General features: G+C 49.5%; 5 protein-coding genes across 6 annotated transcripts in view; 3 read left to right on the top strand and 2 right to left on the bottom strand.

Annotated features, from left to right (window-relative positions):
• Positions 1 to 447: 447 nt before the first annotated feature.
• Positions 448 to 3,827, top strand: FVEG_12040 (hypothetical protein). Its single transcript, XM_018901366.1, has one exon. It carries the CDS (start codon positions 745 to 747, stop codon positions 3,667 to 3,669), a length of 2,925 nt encoding a protein of 974 aa, XP_018759844.1. The 5' UTR covers positions 448 to 744; the 3' UTR covers positions 3,670 to 3,827.
• On the bottom strand, positions 3,675 to 7,389 carry FVEG_12041 (hypothetical protein). Of its 2 annotated transcripts, XM_018901368.1 has the most exons (4): positions 6,148 to 7,389; positions 5,236 to 6,067; positions 4,916 to 5,185; positions 3,675 to 4,866 (listed from the first exon to the last, which is right to left on the bottom strand). In XM_018901368.1, exons 2-4 carry the CDS (start codon positions 5,697 to 5,699, stop codon positions 3,807 to 3,809), a joined length of 1,794 nt encoding a protein of 597 aa, XP_018759846.1. In that variant the 5' UTR covers positions 5,700 to 6,067; positions 6,148 to 7,389; the 3' UTR covers positions 3,675 to 3,806. The 2 variants fall into 2 exon arrangements, with proteins under 2 accessions (XP_018759846.1, XP_018759845.1); XM_018901367.1 differs by having other exon boundaries at positions 5,236 to 7,389.
• On the top strand, positions 6,940 to 11,004 carry FVEG_12042 (hypothetical protein). The gene is made up of 2 exons (XM_018901369.1): positions 6,940 to 8,913; positions 8,966 to 11,004. Exons 1-2 carry the CDS (start codon positions 8,857 to 8,859, stop codon positions 10,478 to 10,480), a joined length of 1,572 nt encoding a protein of 523 aa, XP_018759847.1. The 5' UTR covers positions 6,940 to 8,856; the 3' UTR covers positions 10,481 to 11,004.
• Positions 11,005 to 15,996: 4,992 nt separating this feature from the next.
• On the bottom strand, positions 15,997 to 19,752 carry FVEG_17156 (hypothetical protein). The gene is made up of 2 exons (XM_018906427.1): positions 19,140 to 19,752; positions 15,997 to 19,078 (listed from the first exon to the last, which is right to left on the bottom strand). Exon 2 carries the CDS (start codon positions 18,035 to 18,037, stop codon positions 17,468 to 17,470), a length of 570 nt encoding a protein of 189 aa, XP_018759848.1. The 5' UTR covers positions 18,038 to 19,078; positions 19,140 to 19,752; the 3' UTR covers positions 15,997 to 17,467.
• A 241-nt stretch (positions 19,753 to 19,993) lies between these two features.
• The window catches only part of FVEG_12044 (hypothetical protein), a 4,415-nt gene continuing 3,823 nt past the window's right edge, over positions 19,994 to 20,585 (top strand). The window contains exon 1 of the mRNA XM_018901370.1: positions 19,994 to 20,301. Within this exon, the coding sequence (XP_018759849.1) occupies positions 20,199 to 20,301 (103 nt within the window). The 5' untranslated portion in view covers positions 19,994 to 20,198. The remainder of the gene's footprint in view (positions 20,302 to 20,585) is intronic.

Here is a 20,585-nt window from a genome sequence, read left to right as displayed (position 1 = left end):
ACGTTGGCCCGTAGATTCCGCGTTGCGGTCGTATTCCGCTGATGGTGATACAGGCTACAAAAGGTCCCGACCACTTGAGGTCAAGGAATGAAGATCGAAGGATTTCTGGGTTGAGTGGTGGAGATGGACTAATCGTAAGCGTACACGAATAATTGCACGTTTACATTTTTCATGAAGAGCCAAGTAGTAGAAAACAGCTACTGTCATGCCTGCTGCTGATTTGGCAAGAATTGGCTCAACCATTGGCTTCGTGAAGCTCGGAATTAAGCTTGTTCGCTGAACCGTTGATAACTTAACTTTAAAGCCCAGTCCCGATCCCGATGATACCGAGCTGGAAGCAAGGGTCCAGTTAGTCCAGGCTGACTTGCTAAATATCCCTGTCTGTGGATTACAATAAAAAGCGCGCATCTGATATGATCAGATCTGGAGACAATGCTCCGCGAAGTAAGAAGCCCTAGGAGGCATCATAAGGAATGCAAAAGACCAAAACATGTAAATCGAAGGTTGCCTAAGCCTATACCAACTTGCTTATCCAAGTCTTTGGCCTCTTACGATAAAGGTTATAAGTTTCCTTTCCTCTCGAGCCTAGAGGAGATATCATATTGCCTCATCTGGTCTGATCAGCGTAGGGCGTGATCGGGTTTGATTGTGACCCATCTACATCTGACGTGGGGAGAGTATTTAGGCAGTCAGATCCCCTCATTCCTTGGACATTGTGTTACTCAGGATTGAAGAAGCGATACAATGGCTTGGTTAAAGGACTTTGTTGGTAAAGTGGGAGAGGAGTATAAGAAACAGGTTCAGTTACAGCAGCAGCAACAGCAGCAGCAGCAAAGGCAGAGAGAGTCAGGGTATTATGGACAAGGAGCGAAGCAAGGATACCAGCAGAGCGAACATCAGAGAGGTTCGCCTTCGGGATGGCAACAGCAGTATCAGACTGGGCAGCCTCAGTATCAACAACCTCAGGCTCAGTACCAGCCTCAATCACCACAATATGGACAACCTCAGACACCACAGTACCGACCTCAGCAGCAACAATATCCCCCTCCACCATCACCATACCGTCCACCGAGCGCTCAACCCTCTCAGGCACCTTCACAACCTTACACCACACCACCACCAACAACACAGCCAGCTTCACAAGCTTACCCTCAGAGTCCATATCCCCCTCAAGCACATACCCAGCAGCTCGAAACACAATGGCGCGAAGCAGAGCGTCTCGCAGCACACTACAAAGCAGAGTATGAAGCTCAAATGAAGAAAGCTACAGAAGATCTCGCCAGCATGAGAATTGAGCAAGAGAAGCAGGCCCAGGAGCTAGAGAAGTTGAGAGCTGAGGAAGCGCGGAGCTATCAACTTGCGGAGGAGGAGCTGGTGAGAGAACAGCAGAGATTGTATGATGAGATACAGAAACAGAGACAAGAGGTGGAGAGACCACCGTTACCACCGAGGATTAATACGGATGTTGAGGATGCTGCACCGCCTTTACCGAGGAGGCCTGTTTCTACTACTGGAAGTGTGAGTCCTGCACAAAGACCAGTATCGTATGCAGATCCGCCAGCTCAGAACTCGTTTCTTTCGCCACAGAGTCAGACACAGGTGCCTGCTAGTCCTTCGCAAGGCTTTATACCACCTCCTCCACCCGGACCTCCTCCTGCTCAGGCTACAACACCAGGCGAACCACAGACTGTTGGGTATTTGTCACCTACGTCCATGTCCCCTGGGCAGGCTTCGCAGCAGACATCATACTATCCTCCACCACCGCCGAGCCCTCAAGCACAACCTTCTCCAAGAGTCCAGGAGCAGGCAAGTCAACGGACCTCGTATCACGCACCAGCCCCAGCGGTTCCTCAACCACAACAAACAAGCGCTCCATCATATCCACCACCACCACCTGTTCAAATTCCACCTCAACAACAACCTATCGCTCAACCCAAACCTGTCTCTGCACCGAAGCCCCCTCGCGTCAGAACCCCTGAGCCAGCGCAGCTGCATGCCTGTGGTGCAAAAGCAGGTCTCGAATGCTCAGGCTCACTGACATCCTTCCCTCAATACTGGTTCTACCATGCTGCTGTGCCAGAGTTCGTCATCTGTGCTCGCTGCTATGTAGATCTTATCTACGACACCAAATTCCGGGACTCATTCCGAAAAGTCTTCTACGACGATGGACACAAGCGCAGATGTCGATTCAACACCAGGCGGATCAAAGATACATTACTCCCCGAAGCCGTTGAGTCTGGCAGTCTTGACAAGCTTGTCGAGTTTATGGGGAGGAGAATTGGTATCAGAGACTGCAGAGAACAGAACATCACCGAAGGAGAGTCGTGGTACAAAGCAGCTGATATTCCAAACGGGACAATTTGCGAAGCTTGCTTCGAAGACGGTCTCATAACTTCGTCATTTGCAAAGTATTATCAGCTCTTACCCAACGAAGGCGGTGCCTATTGCGATCTTAGCGTATGGTTCCTCAAACGCAAGTTCATGGACTATGCAAAAGAGAACAAATGGGCGCAATTCTGTCAAGAGTTCAACCAGCGCGCACAAATACCAGATTGTCCCAAGATCAACACTGTCAACGCCAATGAACGTGTATGGTACAAGCCTATAAATGGGCCGAGGAACCTGCAGGCCTGTGCAGCGTGTTATCACGACTACTTCTATGCTTCTGAAGATCAGGATAAATGGCAGCAGGTTGCTGGAGGAAGCTTCCAGACCAGGTGTATTCTTGGGCAGTTGAACCACATCATCCCAATGCATCAGGCACTGGATGATGAGGATAGAAGTCTCTTCTGGAATGCAACGTGGGAAATGGACAAGTACCCTGTTTGCAACAGGGAGGGAACAAAGGGAAGTTCGTGGTATACGCCGATCAACAATCCTTCCGGCTGGGGAATATGCGCGGCGTGTTATGAAGGCATCATCAAACCAATTGGAGGCGCACGATGGTTCATCAAAGACAACACCACCAAGCCAGACGAATTGTATCTATGCGGTTTCAGCCTGGGTCATCCGCGAGCGATTCAGGCTCTCGAAGCATATGTCAGCGCACGAAATTGGGGAGACAGCAAGCTATTTCTTGACTGGACTGCGCAATGGGGCCATGTTCAACAATGCCCAAGGAAGAACTTTAGCAAGAATAGACGATGGTGGGGATGGGGAGTCTTGGAGATCTGTGAAGATTGCTATGCTTCCTTTGCAAAAGGCACAGCACTTGAGCCTCGATTTGCACTCAATGGAGTGAGAGAACCAGAAAAAGAGCGCATGTGCGATATCTACTCGCCACGCATGAGAGGTCTGTATACCGAAGCCTGTAGAACTGGCGATCTAGAAGGTCTCTTGGCCATCGCAGAACAAAGACATGTCGTCTATACGCAGACAATCATGCAATGCGAGCAGATCCTCAATCAGCAAAAGATAGCAGCTATTCAGGCGCAGACGTTGGGCATACAGGGTACGTTTTATAAGAGCATGGGATGGGCTCAAGATGCTACCATGGGACACAGCTACACCGTTGGAAACTCGTATGCTGGGTATGGTCATGCAAATGAATGGGTTTTGCAGGGGTATTCGTACGATAGACAGTCGAGAGAGGCTGCGGCGGAGGTCATGAGCGGAGGGCCTCTTATGAGAGTACAGATGCTTGAGGCGAGGTGGAGGGAGGTTGAGTAAAGAGTATCAATATATGACGATGCTCTAGATGAATGATGACTCTAATAGTAAACTTACACACATGTCAAGGTCAAATTCTGGTTCATAACTTTTCTACATAACGTACATATATCCAACTTACAGCCCATTTTAAACGCCTAGAATACCAATTCCCAAACATCCAAAGTCGAAGTTCCCATCTTGAGTCCCATCCCCGACGCCGCCTTTCCAAGAATCAAGTATTTCCCATCCCAACTAAACGACGCCGCCGTGACAAACCCGCTCTGGAACTTGATCGTATACAGCACTCTCCCCGAGTACGTATCACTTACATCAACACCGTCATCTGTTCTACAGCACAGGAAGCGACAGTCCGCCGATACAGCGATGGGCCAGCCCTCGCGTGTTCTCCGCCCGCTGAGGTTGTACGACTCGAGGGCTGCGGTGCCGTAATTCCAGTGGAACACCGTGTCGCCCCATAGCGAAACGATGACTTCTCCATCGGGCGACGTCCCGAGGAATACGGGCTTCTTCCATGTGTCGGTCTCGAGCTTGGCGATCGATGCGCGGGTTTCTACATTCGTTATGCGAATCGTGCCGTCGCGGGATTGTGTGATGAGAAGCTTGCTGTCTGGTGTGAAAACCGCATGTGTAACCTCATCCATATGGCATGGAATCACGACGCTCGCCTTGTTGAGATTCGCACTGCAGTCCATAAGCCCAACCCGCCCTCTCGTGCTTCCCACCGCAAGCCAATTCCCGTCCTGCGAGAACGCAAGTGGCTTTCCACCAGGCCACTTACAAACCGCGATCTTGCGTCCATTGATGTAGTCGCCAAGATACACAACCGGTTTCTTGAAGTTGATGCCATCATGGCTCGCCGCATTGAGACCCTTGCCGTCTTCCTCACTGAGATATGCCCACTGACGACCATTGCGCGAGAAGATCATGTTGACGCCGTGCTGGTTCTGCAAGCAGGAAACTTGATTGGCGCGAGTGTCGTAGAAGCGCGTGGGCGACTCGAGGGTTGAGATTGCGATAGTGGGGGCGTTGTGGCGAGATACGTAGGCGGTTTCGACGACTTCATGGTTGGAGAGTTCTTTCTTGGCGAGGTGGCGGAGTGAGATGCGGAGGGGCGTTGTAGAGGTTATACCAATGGCATTGTAATCCGGAATAGGCGGCTCATTCGTCTCTGAGTGGGGAGACGACGCAATTGTTCTGAAAGGTTAGTTAGTGTATTGAGAAATATTTGTGAGAGGGGACGTACTCTGGGTGAGCGATGCTGCTGTTGCTGTGATCTCGACTCTCGGCGTCATCAATTGGTGGTGGTGGAGCAGCAGATGAGCTTTCCGAGATAAAGTCTTGAGTGGCCTCGATGAATTCTATGATGATAGATCGTTGGCTCTCAACCCGAGGATCTTCGCTGTCTGACTCTTGGAGGAATCTTGAGCGGATAGTTGATGCCTCTTGAAGGATCTGAGAGCTGCTATAGCCGGGAAGTTCTCTCTCACCATCATGAGGCTGAGAATTGATGGCTCTATGAGAATGTTAGTGAATATCTCACAAAAAGGAATCAAGTCAACTTGCAGTAACACACAGTCAAGTCCTAGACTCATGGCACTTCTCAAACCCTCAAGCAACTTTGCAAAGGGCGACAATCTCTCGGCAGTATGTTCCAACCACGAGGGCGTCCTCTCCTCTGCCGTCCTTCCCGTATCCAACGCGTCATCGGCCTCCTCCAACAACTCCCCAGCCTCACTAACAACCCCCTTGATCGCCTCATCCAACCTTCCCGGCAGCGGCGCGCTTCCGGACTCCAGGGCCTGGGCGTTGTGATGTAGCAGCCTCGCTACCATCTGCAGCTCCGCGAGCTCCCGGGACAGGCTAGCGAGGTCCAGCCTCGCCTGCGGATAATACGTGACGAAGTTGCGCAGACCGTCTACGACGTGCGTCGTGGAGGTCTGCAGTGCGGTGCAGAGGGAGGATATTGAGGACATGGTTTGTTCTACTGGATGTGATTGATGATGTGAGGTTGCGTGACGAATGCCCATGCCGACGGTGCGGGATAATTTGGTGGAGACACTACGGAGATCCGGAATTGACGCGGGGAATTGAATTTGAATTGCTACTTGCTTTTTCTCAATGGTTGATGATTAAGATATTAGACGTCATATCTATTGTTGACATGGAGGAATTGGATCAAATTGGGGGGCTTTAGAGACTGGTTAGAGATGACATGATTGTCTGTGATGTATCTGGGCTAAAAAAAGATCCGGGGCTCGATTAGTTGGATGGGTGATTGAGTCGATGAGGCAGGGATTGCGCAACTTTAACGGTATCAAGTTATAGGGTATATACTCGCTGCCGTGTTGAACGTTGAACATAGCATCTCCGGCTGTTGCACGTAACTCTCTGAGAACTGTAGCCTTCAAGTTACATTCAAATTCTCATGACTCGGTTCATATCGGAAGTCTTCATGAGCATTTGAGTGTTACCTACGTATTTGCCAAGACAAACTCAAGTTGCGGGGTGAAATCTTGGGGACCCCGACAATCGGACCAGACAGAGCCTGACGTTGACTGACAGCTCAAGAAACATCCATTAGTTAAGACAAAGCCACCACAAACAGGATGAGCTATTGAAATAAGACAGAGTCGTAGTGAACCACGACACGAGACATCAAGTGGAGCAAAGGTCAGCAATTAAGTACATACAACCAACATGTCCCGTCTTGAGGCCTTCAACGCAGCTTTTCCTGTTTATTTCACTCAGGACAGGTCTAGGGTGAGCCAAGCCCGCCGATCAGTCCCATACAGCCTAGACAGCCCATACCATTCGGAGGAGCAGGATCTGCCACGGGAGGGCTAGACTAATGATTGCTTTTCCTTTTTCTCCGTAAGGGACTAGCCTGGGGAGACTGCCACATGGCATCGTCTGCTTCAATCCGAGCAACTGTCTCGTCTTGGGTTGGTCTGTTGTTATCGACCCATGTGTTTCTTCGGGCAGAGACGAGGTATTATTATTTTAAATTGTGGCAGTGAGTGATTATTCGAAGCTGAGCATGATGGATGAGAGTTTGCTTTGCCACAGGCTTATGTGGCCTTGACAAAAAAGATATCTGTTGATGGTACTCATCTGTAAGCATCTGACTTACGAGTCGAGACTGTCCGCCGTGGGGGAAGAAGTGTGACAAGGCCAGCTGAAAGACAACAAGAGGAGAGGAGAGGGAAGACTAACATCAGCCACAGAAGTCGTTGGCCAAGTGTGGCTCAGCCACTGATTGGGCTTGACCTCAACTTCATGCTCTCTTTCATCCCCGTGACCAACACAAAGAGGGAACATCCTGGCAGGCCGGCAGCACAAGATCGACGGCCCAGCATAACCCTTCACATCTCGCCTCGTACGGAAACGCATCCCCGCATGGCCGGACCAGCCATCTTCTTTTCTTCCTTCCTTCTCCCAGGTTCTCCTGCTTCTAGTTCCTCCCCAATTGTCGGTATCGAGTCTCTCGATACCACCTACGTAGTGTGCAGGCGGGCACACGCCCTGTCGATATTTGATAGGGTGCCAGGCAAACCACATGTGTGATGCGAATTGGCGCGCGCTGGGAGCCTTAGCGGGCCTCGAGAGAGAGGGAACAAAAAAACCAGGGATGGGCCCTGTTGGGCATGCCATGCACAGGCGCCTGACGAAGGAGGTGGGCTTTTTGGCCAATCGGCAGAGACTCCAGGTGATGGAGGTGAGACGATATGGGCGTCAACTTGCGAGAGGACTGTGATTTCGGTATCGTGTTGGAGATTCAGGTTTGTCTACAGACAGTGACACGATGTGTAGTATCTACTCCGTACCGAGGGAGAGACTCTGGGAAGAATACAACGCTCGCCATACCGTAGTGTTTAAAGATGGACGGGCAGGACAGTTGAGTCAATATCTTGATCACATCTTCCCAAATCTCCATCTGCAATGCGATGCGGGATCCAACTGTAACACGACCTCATCATCGTGCAGCTTGTCACACTCTGGGCCTATTCGCTTACAGCTACTGTGCCTGAGAATCACTATCAGCCAGTCGCTCTCGATAGTTCTCTCAACCCGTCATTTAACAGCCCAACCCATCCATCCCTTCCAATCCATGCCATGGTCTCTTCTGCCGCCTTGGGACATACCAAACTCAAACCGATGTACCGTACATGTTGATGTGAATGCACCTTCTGCATGCCCATCTGCCCACGGGGGATTTATTTGATTTGATACCTCCTGTATAACCACTTATCAACCCCCTTTTCCCCATCCTCTTCCTCTTTTTCTTTCTTTATCCTCTCTACCTCACCTTACTCTTGTCCTACTCTTCAAAATCTGGGATTACCCTGTCCCTCTTACTCCCGGGTTTTCCTCACCGACAAATCCACCGCCTCCAACAAGCTTAGCTTTTCCACTTTCACCTGTTTTCCCCTCCAGCTCCAGCTGCCTCCCAGACCAAGACCCTTTTTTTTCTTTGTCCACTTCCATCAAGTGGACCGAACTCTCTGTTCCCCGGCGCCACCGCCTAGAAAACTAACTTACGTGCTCCGTCTCTTGAGCCACAGCGAGCCAGTCCCCTGCAATTGAACCCCCGGAGGCCGCTGTACCGCAACGCTCTGGGCTACCTCTTTCAGTGGGCTATACCGGGTACGGTACAAAGCAAGGAACCTGGCCGACCTCATATTTTTCTCGGATTACCCATTTCTCATTCATCTCTGTGTTCCCCCCCGCCCACTTTTTTGATCTCTCAAACTCACCCCCACTGCGGATCAACCTCAGCTCATCCATCCATTCCAATTCCCACCGCGGGAACCGGGAAAGCGTGAATCATTTATTCCATCGCGCTCCCTATTTCTTGTAAAGGGGATCCTAGTCCTTGATCGGATCGTATCCTTAAGAACGGGCTGGGCATTGTGTTCGTGCTTGCCCTTGTCCTTGTATTTACCTTGTCAACTTCGTTGCGGTCTGAGTCTTTAGTCTGTCGCATTGGCAAGCATCAGCTCCTTATATTGTCCTGTCTTGTCTGTCTGTCTCGTTACGATCCAGAGATAGACATCCCGACAGACAAATAGAGAGAGCTGGCCTCCTCCCTTCCACGTATATCCCGCGCATCTACAGCTCTTGCTCTCATCTCGTCGCACCTTTGCGACTTAGAGCAGGACTACGAAACCTACACCGCTGCCCAACATGGCGCTCGAACAGACAATCACCATTGTTAACAACTCCGGCAAGATTATCAAGACCGTTCGTCATTCCTTTGCGCTTGCGCTTCCCAACCTTGGCTAACAATTCACAGGGCAAGCAGCTCTTTTCCATCTTTAAGGAAGCTCAAGGCAACTACAAAGACAAGAAGGCGGAGATCAAAGCCCAGCAGGGTGTCCAGCGCTCTCAATCCTTCGACGTCAATGCCCAGCCTCAAGCTTTTCCTGTAGAACACTTCCACATCGACGATGACCGGTCCCGATATTATCCTCCTCGCGCGGGTGACCAGCGCAGCGAAGCTGGCTCACAACGCAGTCGCCGATCGCGAAGCGTCCACTCGCGACATCCTCGAGAGGACTTTGCCAGTCGTCGTGCGCTGACTCTTGATAACCTCGAGAGACACACCGAAATCTCCGCCACAGCTCCCAGCAAAGCGCCCACCCGAACTGTATACAAGGAGATCCCCATGGAGCTTGCCATGCCTCAGCGCAGCATGGCTCCCTCTGCCTACGGCGCTGGCCCTATGGTGCCCCGAAACCGATCGACCGGAGAACTAGTACAGATGAGGCCGCGCAAGGAAATCGACATGGACCTTGCGTATGGAAGCGTCCCCCCGGATCTGAAGGACCGCACCGATCTGGACCCGCAGTACTACGATGAGAAGCAGGCCATGGGTCTTGTTCACCGCGTTGAGGGTCTCTTAACCGAAGCTAAATGTATCCACCATTCGGCTACAACGACAATGGCCGAGCTCCAGAAGAACCCAGACCACGCGGCGGCCGTTGCGCTCTCGCTTGCTGAGTTGTCAAAGATGGTCAAGAAGACATCGCCCGCTTTTCTGGGTCTTCTCAAGAGTGGATCGCCAGCTGTCTTTTCTCTCTTATCGTCCCCGCAATTCTTGATTGGCACGAGTCTCGCTGCTGGTGTCACTGTTATCTGCTTCGGAGGATGGAAGATCTTCCAAAGAATGAAGGAGGAGAAGGCGGCGCGGGAGGCCTTGGCATATGAGGGCGTGCCTATGGACCGTCCTGCACCTCTGCGAACACAGAGCGAGTACGGTGTCGAGTATGGCCCAGGTGTCGATGAGGCCCTCATCCTTGATGACGACTTGAGTTCAATTGAGACCTGGAGACGAGGCATTGTGCCATATGGAGAAGATGAGAGTGAAGTCGACATGGAGCTTATTACACCCTTGGCCGACAGGGAGACAAGAAGCCGTTATGGCGGAGATGATTTTGACACAAAGTCCCGCCGAAGCACAAGAACAAGTAAAACACACGAGAGTTCACGAAGCCACAAGACACACCGAACAGACGACAGCCGCCGTAGCCATCGCAGCCACAGGAGTCGTCGTGATGATGATGACAGGAGTACACGACGTGAGGATTACGCAGAGAGCATCGCCGACAGTGAGCGCAGCCATCGCTCGTCAAGGAGTAAGCGTTCCGAGAGGATTGAGACGAGGTCAATCGACAGCCGAAGCAGCAGCCGACGAGACGACGAATCACAAGTCACTGTACGACCCAAGGTCAACCGCAACAACAGCAACATGCTCAAGGCCCTCTTCAAGAACAAGGAGAAGAAGGAGCGCTCACTTGTCATGGCATAACGATCTCGCGGGATTTAATACCCCCTCAGATTTACACATTTCTATCTCATTTTCTTTTTGCATATTACCCTGGCGCATTTTTAAAAGACCGGTGGATGCCAACATCTACGGTAGACGAGGCAAAGATTTACATTACATTTACGGATATTTTTTTCTCCTTCAAGTACAGAAAGATCATGGATGGGCCAAGAAGAATGCCCTTCCCACCAGCGATTTATTCCCTTGCGTTTTGTTGGTTATTTCTTTTCCTTTTATGAATACTATGAAAGATTGCTCTTGCACACGCTTGAGCGGAGGTGATTTATTGCATTACGCACGGAAGACAGATGACGGAGCTGTTTGCATTGGGTTGGGATTTGTTTGTACTTAGGTAGCCCTGAGGGGCAATGTATACCAACCAAGACATGAGAAGCTTATGCTTCTTATTTGGATTGTTAAATTGTGTGTGCTTGTCTCAAGATTGGGACGTTTGTCGTGACATTTTTGATGATATCAGGTTTTGGTGGGGGTTTGTAAGCGAGATGTGAAGTGTCTGTCACCATGCAGATTGACGAAGGATGCGTTGGCATCGCTAACATGCTTGCATTGCGTGACTTTTGCTTCGTCGTCATTGGTGTAGGGATTGCACATGACTGCCTGGCCTTTGCTTTGTGATATTGGCTTTGGTTTAGTCTAATCGTATTGACCACAGTGGTGAGCAAAGATGTCTGTTTGCCTCGATGCCATCCATTGCTTTCCGAGAAACCCTTCATAGCCGACAGTAAGTTTGGACCAAGCTAGCTTGCATAAAGTAATTATGTTTTGGCAACTGTGAGGATTGATGCGAAGCGTTTTTATGTTGCCATGCGGCTGCTTGTGTATGCATTGTTGCCTCAACAGTAATGCAGCTTGTTCATGCTTGCGAATCAATTGACACGAAGGAGGAATTTATAGGACGCATGCCTAAGCAAAAATGCAGGTTTGATAGTACAGCAGGAAAGTGGTGTCTTGTATTCGTGAAGTTTGTGATGATGATATGGGGGTTGTCGCTATCTTTGTCTTTGCTTCGCCCGAGGTGCCTATACGAGACATTTACTCAGCGATTGCCATCTTGTCTATCATTTTATTTGCGCAAGAAGGCAGATGAATGCCTTGAAGATGATGCGTTGTCAAAATACTGTCATCTCGTGAACAGAATGGTGAGTTTGGTTGTGTCTCTGTACAAGTACAAATACCCCCTTTCTTCCCTGAAACCTTTTCTTCTTCTTTACTTAACAACAACTTTATTATATATACTAAACCATAGTTTCATCGATGAAGCAACATAAGATCGACATACAAATACCGGAACAGTATCTTCTGGGAACCTCTCGGGCAGACCATACCGGTTTCTCAAGTCCGTGAACATAACAAGTAACATCCATCTCTGTGATGGTGGCAGCGTTGCTGCGAGAGATGACGGAGCCTCGCGGGCCTGAGACCCCGAATATGAAGATGATGGCCATGCCTCGGGATTTATATAAATAGCCCTTTGCAACAAGGTGTAGCTTCGGTATCAGTACGTTATCCCATACCTTGCCTTCATGAGTACACATACTGACATTGGAGCCTCAATCAAGGGGTTGTCGAACGGAGCATAGCCATCTACATCGGCCGGCGACTAAACCGTGACCATACAAGATGGTTGGAATCTCCTTTCGAGACTCATGCTGTATATATACAATTCACCAACCTGCCAGATGAAATTAGAGCAACTCCAACAGATGCCGAACCTCAGACTGATATAAAGATCAGAAAGCTGGGAGAATCTGGAGCCAATGCCACTTCATCCTTCAGTCATTCACCATGCGGACCCAGTTGAGGATGCAATCAGTGGTGTCAGCCACTTCTGACGCTTCGCCATGCAGCTCCTTCTCTGCTCAGCAAATGCAGAACAGTCGATCTAGATCCTAAGGAGGACCCAGAAAATGCAGCTGATAATCCCCTTTCAGAAGTACTGATAAAAGGCTGGGGCTTACACCATCTGTGGCAGAACACGTTCATAAGAATGTCGCGGAGCGGGATGCACTGATGCATCGGCATTGTCACCCCATCTATGGATATCAAGAAGTGGGAATGCGGGGAAGTACGGATGCTATACACAGCCGTCATCACCAGCAACTGCGGAACCGGCAAGACTATCATCATGCCATAGAGATCTCGGTCTCATTGGCCACGAGTTCATCCCCGAGAATGCGAGCTGTCGGAAACTGAATACGATGATGAAATGAAATAACTCCTAGAACAGAGGAGCTACAGATCCGTGGGCAACTGATGAGTCAAGGGACCAGTTCCCAAACCAACTCGAAGCTTATATGACGCTTAACGGCTTTACTGTCACTTATAAATTGGGCAAAGTATCCAAAGTATTCTATCCCGACGAACAGGATCGAGCGAGAAGATGTATGCATTTATGCAAAAACACTCAAAGCACGAACTTGCACAACCTAGCCACTGTTGGTCAAACTAAGATATATTATATATGGCTGTGGTGACAGACTCTGCTGCGATTAAAAATGGCCGCTTCTGGTGATGGCTTCCGCGGATGCTCAGAGCTGAGATCTCATGAAGCCTTCTACTGTACCTAATACTCGGACATCCATCAGCAAGCGCAACCCTCGAATGTATAAGAATATATTAAACTAGCCAGTCAGATTTCATCAATTATCTATGCTACTATCCTCCTTGGCTTGGCGAGCTTGGGGTGGTCAAAGAGGGCTCGAATGCAAGAGCACGAGAAAGCAAAGCTCAAAGGGGATTCAAAAGCATTGGACGCCAACTCACATTCACGTTCCAACCAATCGGGCAACCATTTCTATGCGACTATAAGTCGAGATAACCTTCAACATCAGGTTCCTCTTCTCTACGCAACCTCCACCCCTGTCGAATGATATGGGAGGCAGGCGCAAGTCTTGCCACAAGGGTCTCCCATGACACCGGCGAATTGAACCTCTGAAGCGACAATGCCCAGGCGATTGATCAAGCCCTTCTGGATTGAACTCCTACTTCTTCGGAATGGAGGAAGCGTCATCACATCATCTGCCTCGTGATGTCAGAAAGGGGAAATCGAGCAGAAGAACCTGCGCCAGTGAGGGCTGAGGTTCCACCACAGTCGTGAGAGATCAGCTATATCTATAACCAATACAACATTTCATTCATGTATAAACATTCGCGGCCCTGGAACATCCAGACATTCAATGGTTGTGTCTCAACTTTGTCAGGTAGGCCATCCATTCTGCCTCTTCTTATTCATCCTAACAATCCTAACCAGTTTAAAAGGGAGTTTTCCACAAAGACTGGATGCGCATATACATATACCTTGACAGCTATAAAGTCGCTGAGATAGGAAGAATGCCTTATCTAAAGACACTACACATGCGATCAACAAGTGGTCTAGCTACGCCGGCAGCGACGCCGAGATCCCAGAAGCCTCTTTACGTCTACCTGTAAAGTATCACCGAGATCGCCATGCAGTACCGCCATTGAAGAGCTCACCGGCCTTGAACTAGAGGACATCGAACAGCTGGACGACCCACAGAGAACGAAGACTTGAGCAACCTTCATACAAGACTTCAAGGCCTCTCAAACTTCGGGAAGCTGACTCTTGTGTAGACAAGTTTGACAACGCATCAGATCCCATGCCCAAAGGGTGACTTACAAGGCTTATATACGGTCCTATCCTCTCCTATATAACACACAAGCAACAAAAACGTCATTTCTCCACCTGGAGAGAAGATTGATACATTTTATTATTGCCATCACGCAAGGAGGCTGAGGGATGTTCCTCGCCGACCCTCGTCTCAAGGATACTGGCTTTGTCTGAGTATAATGTCCTATATCTTGGTCTCTACTAGTCTTCTCATTACGATGGGTTCTATAGTAAAGACCCTCCGAGTCCTTTTTATGTCCGCATCCAAGTTCTATTGCGTTGCATAGATCGCACTTACTCAAGTCGCTGGCGAAGTCACCCATCATGGCGGCTATTCAAGTTCGAGACCAATTCCGTCCTTACTAGCCTACATAAGGAGGCATCCGCAGATGGCGGTAACAAACGCCCTTATATCTCTCGACTTGAGAAAGAAAACAAGTCAAGAATCGCTGCACAAAGCCTATGGCTAAGTCTAAGGCCAACCTTGGAACCTCCCCCATAAACAAGATTGGGTTGCGCCGGTAATAAATGATCCATTTATGTTGGTCTTCACTTTTCACTACCCAATTTGCATCTCTCCGACCGCGGTGCGAGACATCATTCATTAACTATATAACCTTGACCTCGTGGGCCACGGGTTCGTTCCAGAGGACGGCAACTTCATCGAAGAAGAACTATCAACAACCGAACACAATGATGTACTGAAAGAACTGCTCGAATCAGGGGGCCACAGGGAATCCTCGAAAGAGTGCACAAATAGTCCAATAGCAACAAACGCTGTTATTAAGAAGCACAGTCTCACAGATGAAGGCCGGCAATTCATACTTACGCGCTTCCATCAGCCAAGATGGTGATGACCGGTCAGATGAGTAGAGAAAAGGGAGGCAGACACCAGGCTTACCTCCACTTTCCATCTCCGACTATCCGGTGGGATTATCTGGCAGCGGAACTTCGTACCTACTATATATACAAGACGACAGATGAGATCAAATCGACATATCACCCACTTTCAAGAGACCCCGACTCAGGCCTTCTTATTTAATTGGGGAATAGAAGAGATTCGCAGAAGGGACTTGTTCAGCGCGAGATTTACCGCGTAAAGCAGCACCTATGTCTAAAAGGCCTTGTATGGGATCCAAAGAATAACAACGATCTATACTAGGTACTATATAACTGCCTTCGAGGACAAATGAACAACCCCATGAACTGCCATCGTGAAGTACTGCAACGTGATCGCAGAGACTGGCAACGGCCACAGCCAAGGCCAAGGCCAAACTCACATCGAACGAACATACCAGTACGAGTTCGACCGCCATGTCCTCGCGGCCGACTGACTGTATTGCTATGCGTGAGGCTGATATACGCGCCGCGAAGTAAATGTGCTCCATTCATGACCTTCTGAAGCGGACAGTCTGGTCTTTCGTTGACCAGCCCATTTATGGTCCCCACTGGCAGCCTTTGTGCATTTCTGGCAACTGGAGAGTATATAAATATCCCACAAAGACTTTTCAATGCATTTAATGTTATTGAAGGCATGGGAATATTGTCGGCTGCTCCCTTGCATCCTGAACATACCTTATACGACAACATCAAAAAGTCCAGTCCATAGCATATTCCCCCACGATTTCTGACCTCATAAACCCCCTTTAATATGTCTCGCTATATATAAGATAGGGATATTTTATTGTGCAGGGCTCAAAAGTACATTATATATACCTTGTTTTGGTTGCAACCCGAATACTTGCATAGGAGAGATCGGGAAGACAACTACCGGGGCTGCAGAAGCTCTAGCGATACAGGCCCAGCTCCGCTAGAGTTAGGCATTTGGAAAACTTCCAGTACCTTATGTCAGATATGCTTCGACAGCGCCGGCTTGACTCTTGTCGCGGCCGCCTCGTTCGTGTGCCAGTAACCTCCTATCCCTACAGAACGCCGACTCATACAACAAAGGAAGGCTGGTCTGGCAATTCTCCACGCACATGATCATCATCGACGATATACGAAAGGCGAATCGGATCTGCACACGAAGTAGCAATCAACAGCAGCGGCACAATGGATCTCAAAAACGGAATAGAACCCAACGACCCCAAAAGGTGAGGGGGTTACCGCATATATCCCACAGAGCAGAACAAACTATTACAGAAAATCTGGCCAGCTTCATAAGGTCCTCTGTCACGACGAGAATTTACTGTATATCAAGAACGAATCGATAGATATGTCACATCTCGTCGATCAAAAGACTCAATGACTGTGTTCAAGCCTTTTAACTGACGAAAACTGCAAGGAGCCCCCTGCCATATGTTTGCAAATGACACAGAAGATAGCCAGTTATCTCCGAGTTGAGCCGCAACATCACTATCCACGAGACTCACCTGGCACTCACATCTCCCAAGTGTGGGTATTGTGATGGCTATACTCAAATTCCTTCTGGCCAACACTCGAAGTGACCTGGGTTGTCAGTCCTCACTTCTTGCTGGAAAGTCGATCTCTATACCCCAAGCGTGAGCAACCCCAGCCTCATTTGGAGAAAACCGGGATCAAATCGGCCACCTTCGTGGAGAAAGGCACCGTGTACACCATTTTCTCTCTCGGAGGAGCTCAGGAGAAGATGAGAAGACAGGTACCGGTCGTATGAAAGCTTCCAATGATCGACATAAGCCGTTAGTTGATAGACCTGCTATCATCCTATGTCCCAAAGCGCCCAAAGGAGATAAGCTTATCCTCAGCCCAAAGATGGCAAAGGAGTACGTTGAGGTCGGACTGATTGTCGGAGATGTCCCTGAGAAATACTCGAACAAAGGTACCAAGGGTACCCTGGCCATGAGTACTAGAGCGAGTCTGAGATCCCCGAGATCACCAAAGCCCCGGGTCTCAACATCAAGACTCTGGCCAAGGCCCCCAACTCTGGCATGCGCCAGTACGTAATTCAGCCTCATATCTGAGCGGTAATGTATAAACAATACATCCCTATATTTCCTTTATTATCAGTATCGGTTTTCGGTCGGATAAAAGTGCCCAAGGATATGAACGGCGTGACGATTTCCACACCCTCGAGTCACCACCGCCATTGTCCAGAAAGCACATGGCTTGCCAGGCATATTGGATTCCACAATAGCCACATCCGCGGTGATGATCAAGACAAACACGATGGGCAAGAACGTGAAGCGGAGCAGAATGTGTACATGTTCTTCAGAATCTCTCTGATGATAGCTTGACCTCTGGCTGGTTGTTCAAATCGGTGGCATTGATCAACATAACTGTCATCAAAATGTATCTGTGGTATACATCAAATACTCAACAAGCAAGACACGGAACTCATCCTATCCCAGAATGGTATGCACACAAGAGAAGTCTTCGCCCTCTTTACAACGCGTAGAGATTCTCAGGTACACTCCTTCCGAGTGAGTGACGACTCTGCTGCCATCGAGGAAAACCTCGCCGGCGATTACCATGATCTTCTCAAAGACTCTAAATCCAAAAACTAAGGCAATAAAGTCTGCATCACCAGAGATGCTGATGCCATCATCGACGACAAAGACCTCACCACAGACGTCGAAACCCACTACAGAGACCAAGACATCTCCGGCGATGTCGGCATTCCCACAAGTGCTAGGGTTAGGTCCTACACCAAGTCTTCTGGTGTCATATATATACCTCCTGGGGTCAGACCGAGTTTCTGTCATCCCAAACAGAGGCCGGCAGTGCATATCAGTATCCAGCTCGCAAGATGATCCTCGAGTTCGCTGTAGCCACCGACAACGCCAGGGTCTTGCCCGAGTGCAAGTTGATGTCGAAGCCAGGTGCGAAGGCATCGGTGTGTATGGATTTGTTGCTGCCAATTCGACTGGTGTCCCGCAGTTTCCACGACACCATTGACGCCATCTTTCCATATGCAGGAGATGTGGTGTCGATAGAGGATACTAATGTATTCCACCTCGGCGAGAGGTGGACTTCGAAAATCCTATTTGACCCCAAGCGAGACATACTCAGAATCTCGAACAACAGGGTCCCTTAACTGAAGCCCCGTGGCGAGGTTGGGGCCCCATCTAGGTCACCAGTGAGACACCTCATGCTGGGTCCTTTGTACTCACCACCAGGCTCAGTGCCTAGGAACAGTGGCGGACACCCGAACCCAGGTATTCGGAGATATTTCGAAGAAGGCCTGGGTCTTGATGACCGCTTACCTTATTATGCTTCTAAGGCGGATACCAAATACCAAGCAAGTGTCAACGAGACAGCCCTTAAGTGACGAGTAAGCAACAGCGATTGGATGAAGAAGTTCCGAGAGCAGAAGAAGAAGAAGGACGGCAGAGGTATCAACTTGCTGAATAATGATCAGACTCCCAGATCCAGACGACCTACCGAGAGGTCGGGTGCTGCGAAGAGATGAAGAAGATGGTATTGGTTTACCGGGAGGAATGATGTACTCAGATTGTCCCTGTGCCGCCTACAACGTCACGACTCTTCACTAAGCTGCGTCTACCTCTTATGAAAATAAAGTTGGTATTCTTGCTAATACCCGCGCCCTCCAGATCGCCCAGCATGAAGGAGTCACGATCAACTCCCACTACCGAACGGCCGAGCAAGCCCGTATCGTACACAACCTCAACGACCCCGAGGGCAAGTCCCAGATCTTCATCGCCAATACCGGGATTCTCAACTCCAGTGTCAACCTAGACACGTCTTGGGTTAGTGTTAGGGTTGAGACACGTCCAACCATGAAAAACCCTATGGCTACTCCAACGGTTCATACTGCACACACTACGCTAATCGCCGAACGATCTTGAGCCTGATGAGATGTCGGAGCTGTCTCTCCAAGGGAATCCAATATTTACGATCAACCAGGAAAGCAAGAGAACATCAGCTCAAAGGATGTTGCTGCCCCTTTTTGCCGTAGCCAGCTTCCCTGATACACACACACACCTTGACCTCTGATTATTGACACATCTGTCAGGCTCACGTTACCATTGGCGACACTCACGACACTCTCACCTCTGATAAGTGTGGGTTCTGTGATGAGGCTTTTGATAGCAGACAGCTCAATCCCAGTTGGGCAGCTGGGTTGAGCTCCCATAGTGCTGCTGAGCATGGCATCTGGGCACGCAGATCACAAGGGATGAGCGACCAATGACCCCTTAGTTCCGGTTTATGGCAGTCTCGAAGTCGGAGACAGCAAAGGGGCAGTAGAGCCGTGATATCTCAGGCAGATGTGAGGCACTTCGGTCACTGGTCGGGCCAACAAGTAGTGTAGCCTTTCACAGACAGTCCTTCAAACAGCCACAAGATGAGAACGCGCCATCTTAGTGCTTATAATAGAGAATGCGATGGACAAAACGTGTTGATGACGAGAGAGGAGAGGGTGTCAGAGTCTGAGTGTCTTGTCACTGCGGCGATCATCGGTGCCAATCTGACGGAATCTGGGTAAGGAAGCGCCAGTGGCCAGAGAGGACGGGAATAAATATGATGTGAGCAAGGCCTTATCGCGGAACTGATGTAAGACAGGAATGTATTACACGGGGGGATAAATAGAATGGAACAGAAGGACACAGTGTTGGATAGAAATACAAATAATTAGTTACGCATCAAAGCCAGCCAAGACCTGGATGTGACCATAACAAGGATACTCACTCCCGATGCGACGGCTCAGTGCATGCACCCTTATCCCAGTCTGGGTGACTAGGCCGGCCAGCTCCCGTGCGTCCCGCCCCCGATATCGCCAACAGCCGGACCCATGTCAAGCCGCAGCCGGGCTGAAAGACGCTCAGGATCAGGATCAGGATCAGGGGTGGCCTAAAATATCGGTGAGCCAGCCCAATGTCTCTCTGTTGCTTTGTATCTGTCTGTCTCTGAGACGCGCACACGTATACAGTACAGGTCGTACAGGTCGTACAGGTCACCTGGTTACCTAGCCTTATGTTATGTTGGGGGGCAGAAGCTTGTCATGTCTTATCTTGCTCCTTTTTTCTTACTTATATTTCTTCTCTCTATTAATTGATTGATCTTTTTTGTCTGAAGACCTTTTTACTGTCTACTGTTTTGAGCGTTGTGATCATGTTTGACTCTTCGATGAATGGTGGTGGTTGTACGGGATGTGCAAAGATATTGGAGTATGAGAAGAGACTGGCCGTGGAGTTGCTGGTCAATTCTGACGATGGTAAGTGTTGCTCTCATATCGTTGACACTTGAGATGAATGGGGCCATGTCCCTTCTTTTCCAGTGTTATTCTTGATCGCTGGTCAATTGTCGAGCACATACTCAAAGTCGAGTGACTTGGACCATTCAACATCTACCCAAGTATATTGTCCTATCCTCAGGACTCTCATCACGTCTTGAGCAAGTCTTCAGGCGTCTTCTCACTTACAATCAACAATATTATTCCCTCTGACGGTCTAGTGCCGATCTATCGCGCGATCTACCAGAGATCGTGTGCTACTGATC

Source organism: Fusarium verticillioides, chromosome 4, assembly GCF_000149555.1.
Source record: "Fusarium verticillioides 7600 chromosome 4, whole genome shotgun sequence".
NCBI lineage: Eukaryota > Fungi > Ascomycota > Sordariomycetes > Hypocreales > Nectriaceae > Fusarium > Fusarium verticillioides.
This window is presented reverse-complemented; position numbering and strand designations above follow the sequence as displayed.

Excerpts from the sequence above, each read along its gene's own strand:
- FVEG_12040 (XM_018901366.1), top strand. The coding sequence starts at position 745 with ATGGCTTGGTTAAAGGACTTTGTTGGTAAAGTGGGAGAGGAGTATAAG.
- FVEG_12041 (XM_018901367.1), bottom strand. The coding sequence starts at position 5,699 with ATGGGCATTCGTCACGCAACCTCACATCATCAATCACATCCAGTAGAA. Across the intron at positions 5,186-5,235 it reads GGACTTGACTGTGTGTTACT|AGCCATCAATTCTCAGCCTC; the intron begins GCAAGTTGACTT and ends ACATTCTCATAG. Across the intron at positions 4,867-4,915 it reads AGCAGCATCGCTCACCCAGA|AACAATTGCGTCGTCTCCCC; the intron begins GTACGTCCCCTC and ends CTAACCTTTCAG.
- FVEG_12042 (XM_018901369.1), top strand. The coding sequence starts at position 8,857 with ATGGCGCTCGAACAGACAATCACCATTGTTAACAACTCCGGCAAGATT. Across the intron at positions 8,914-8,965 it reads CCGGCAAGATTATCAAGACC|GGCAAGCAGCTCTTTTCCAT; the intron begins GTTCGTCATTCC and ends AACAATTCACAG.
- FVEG_17156 (XM_018906427.1), bottom strand. The coding sequence starts at position 18,037 with ATGGAAAGATGGCGTCAATGGTGTCGTGGAAACTGCGGGACACCAGTC.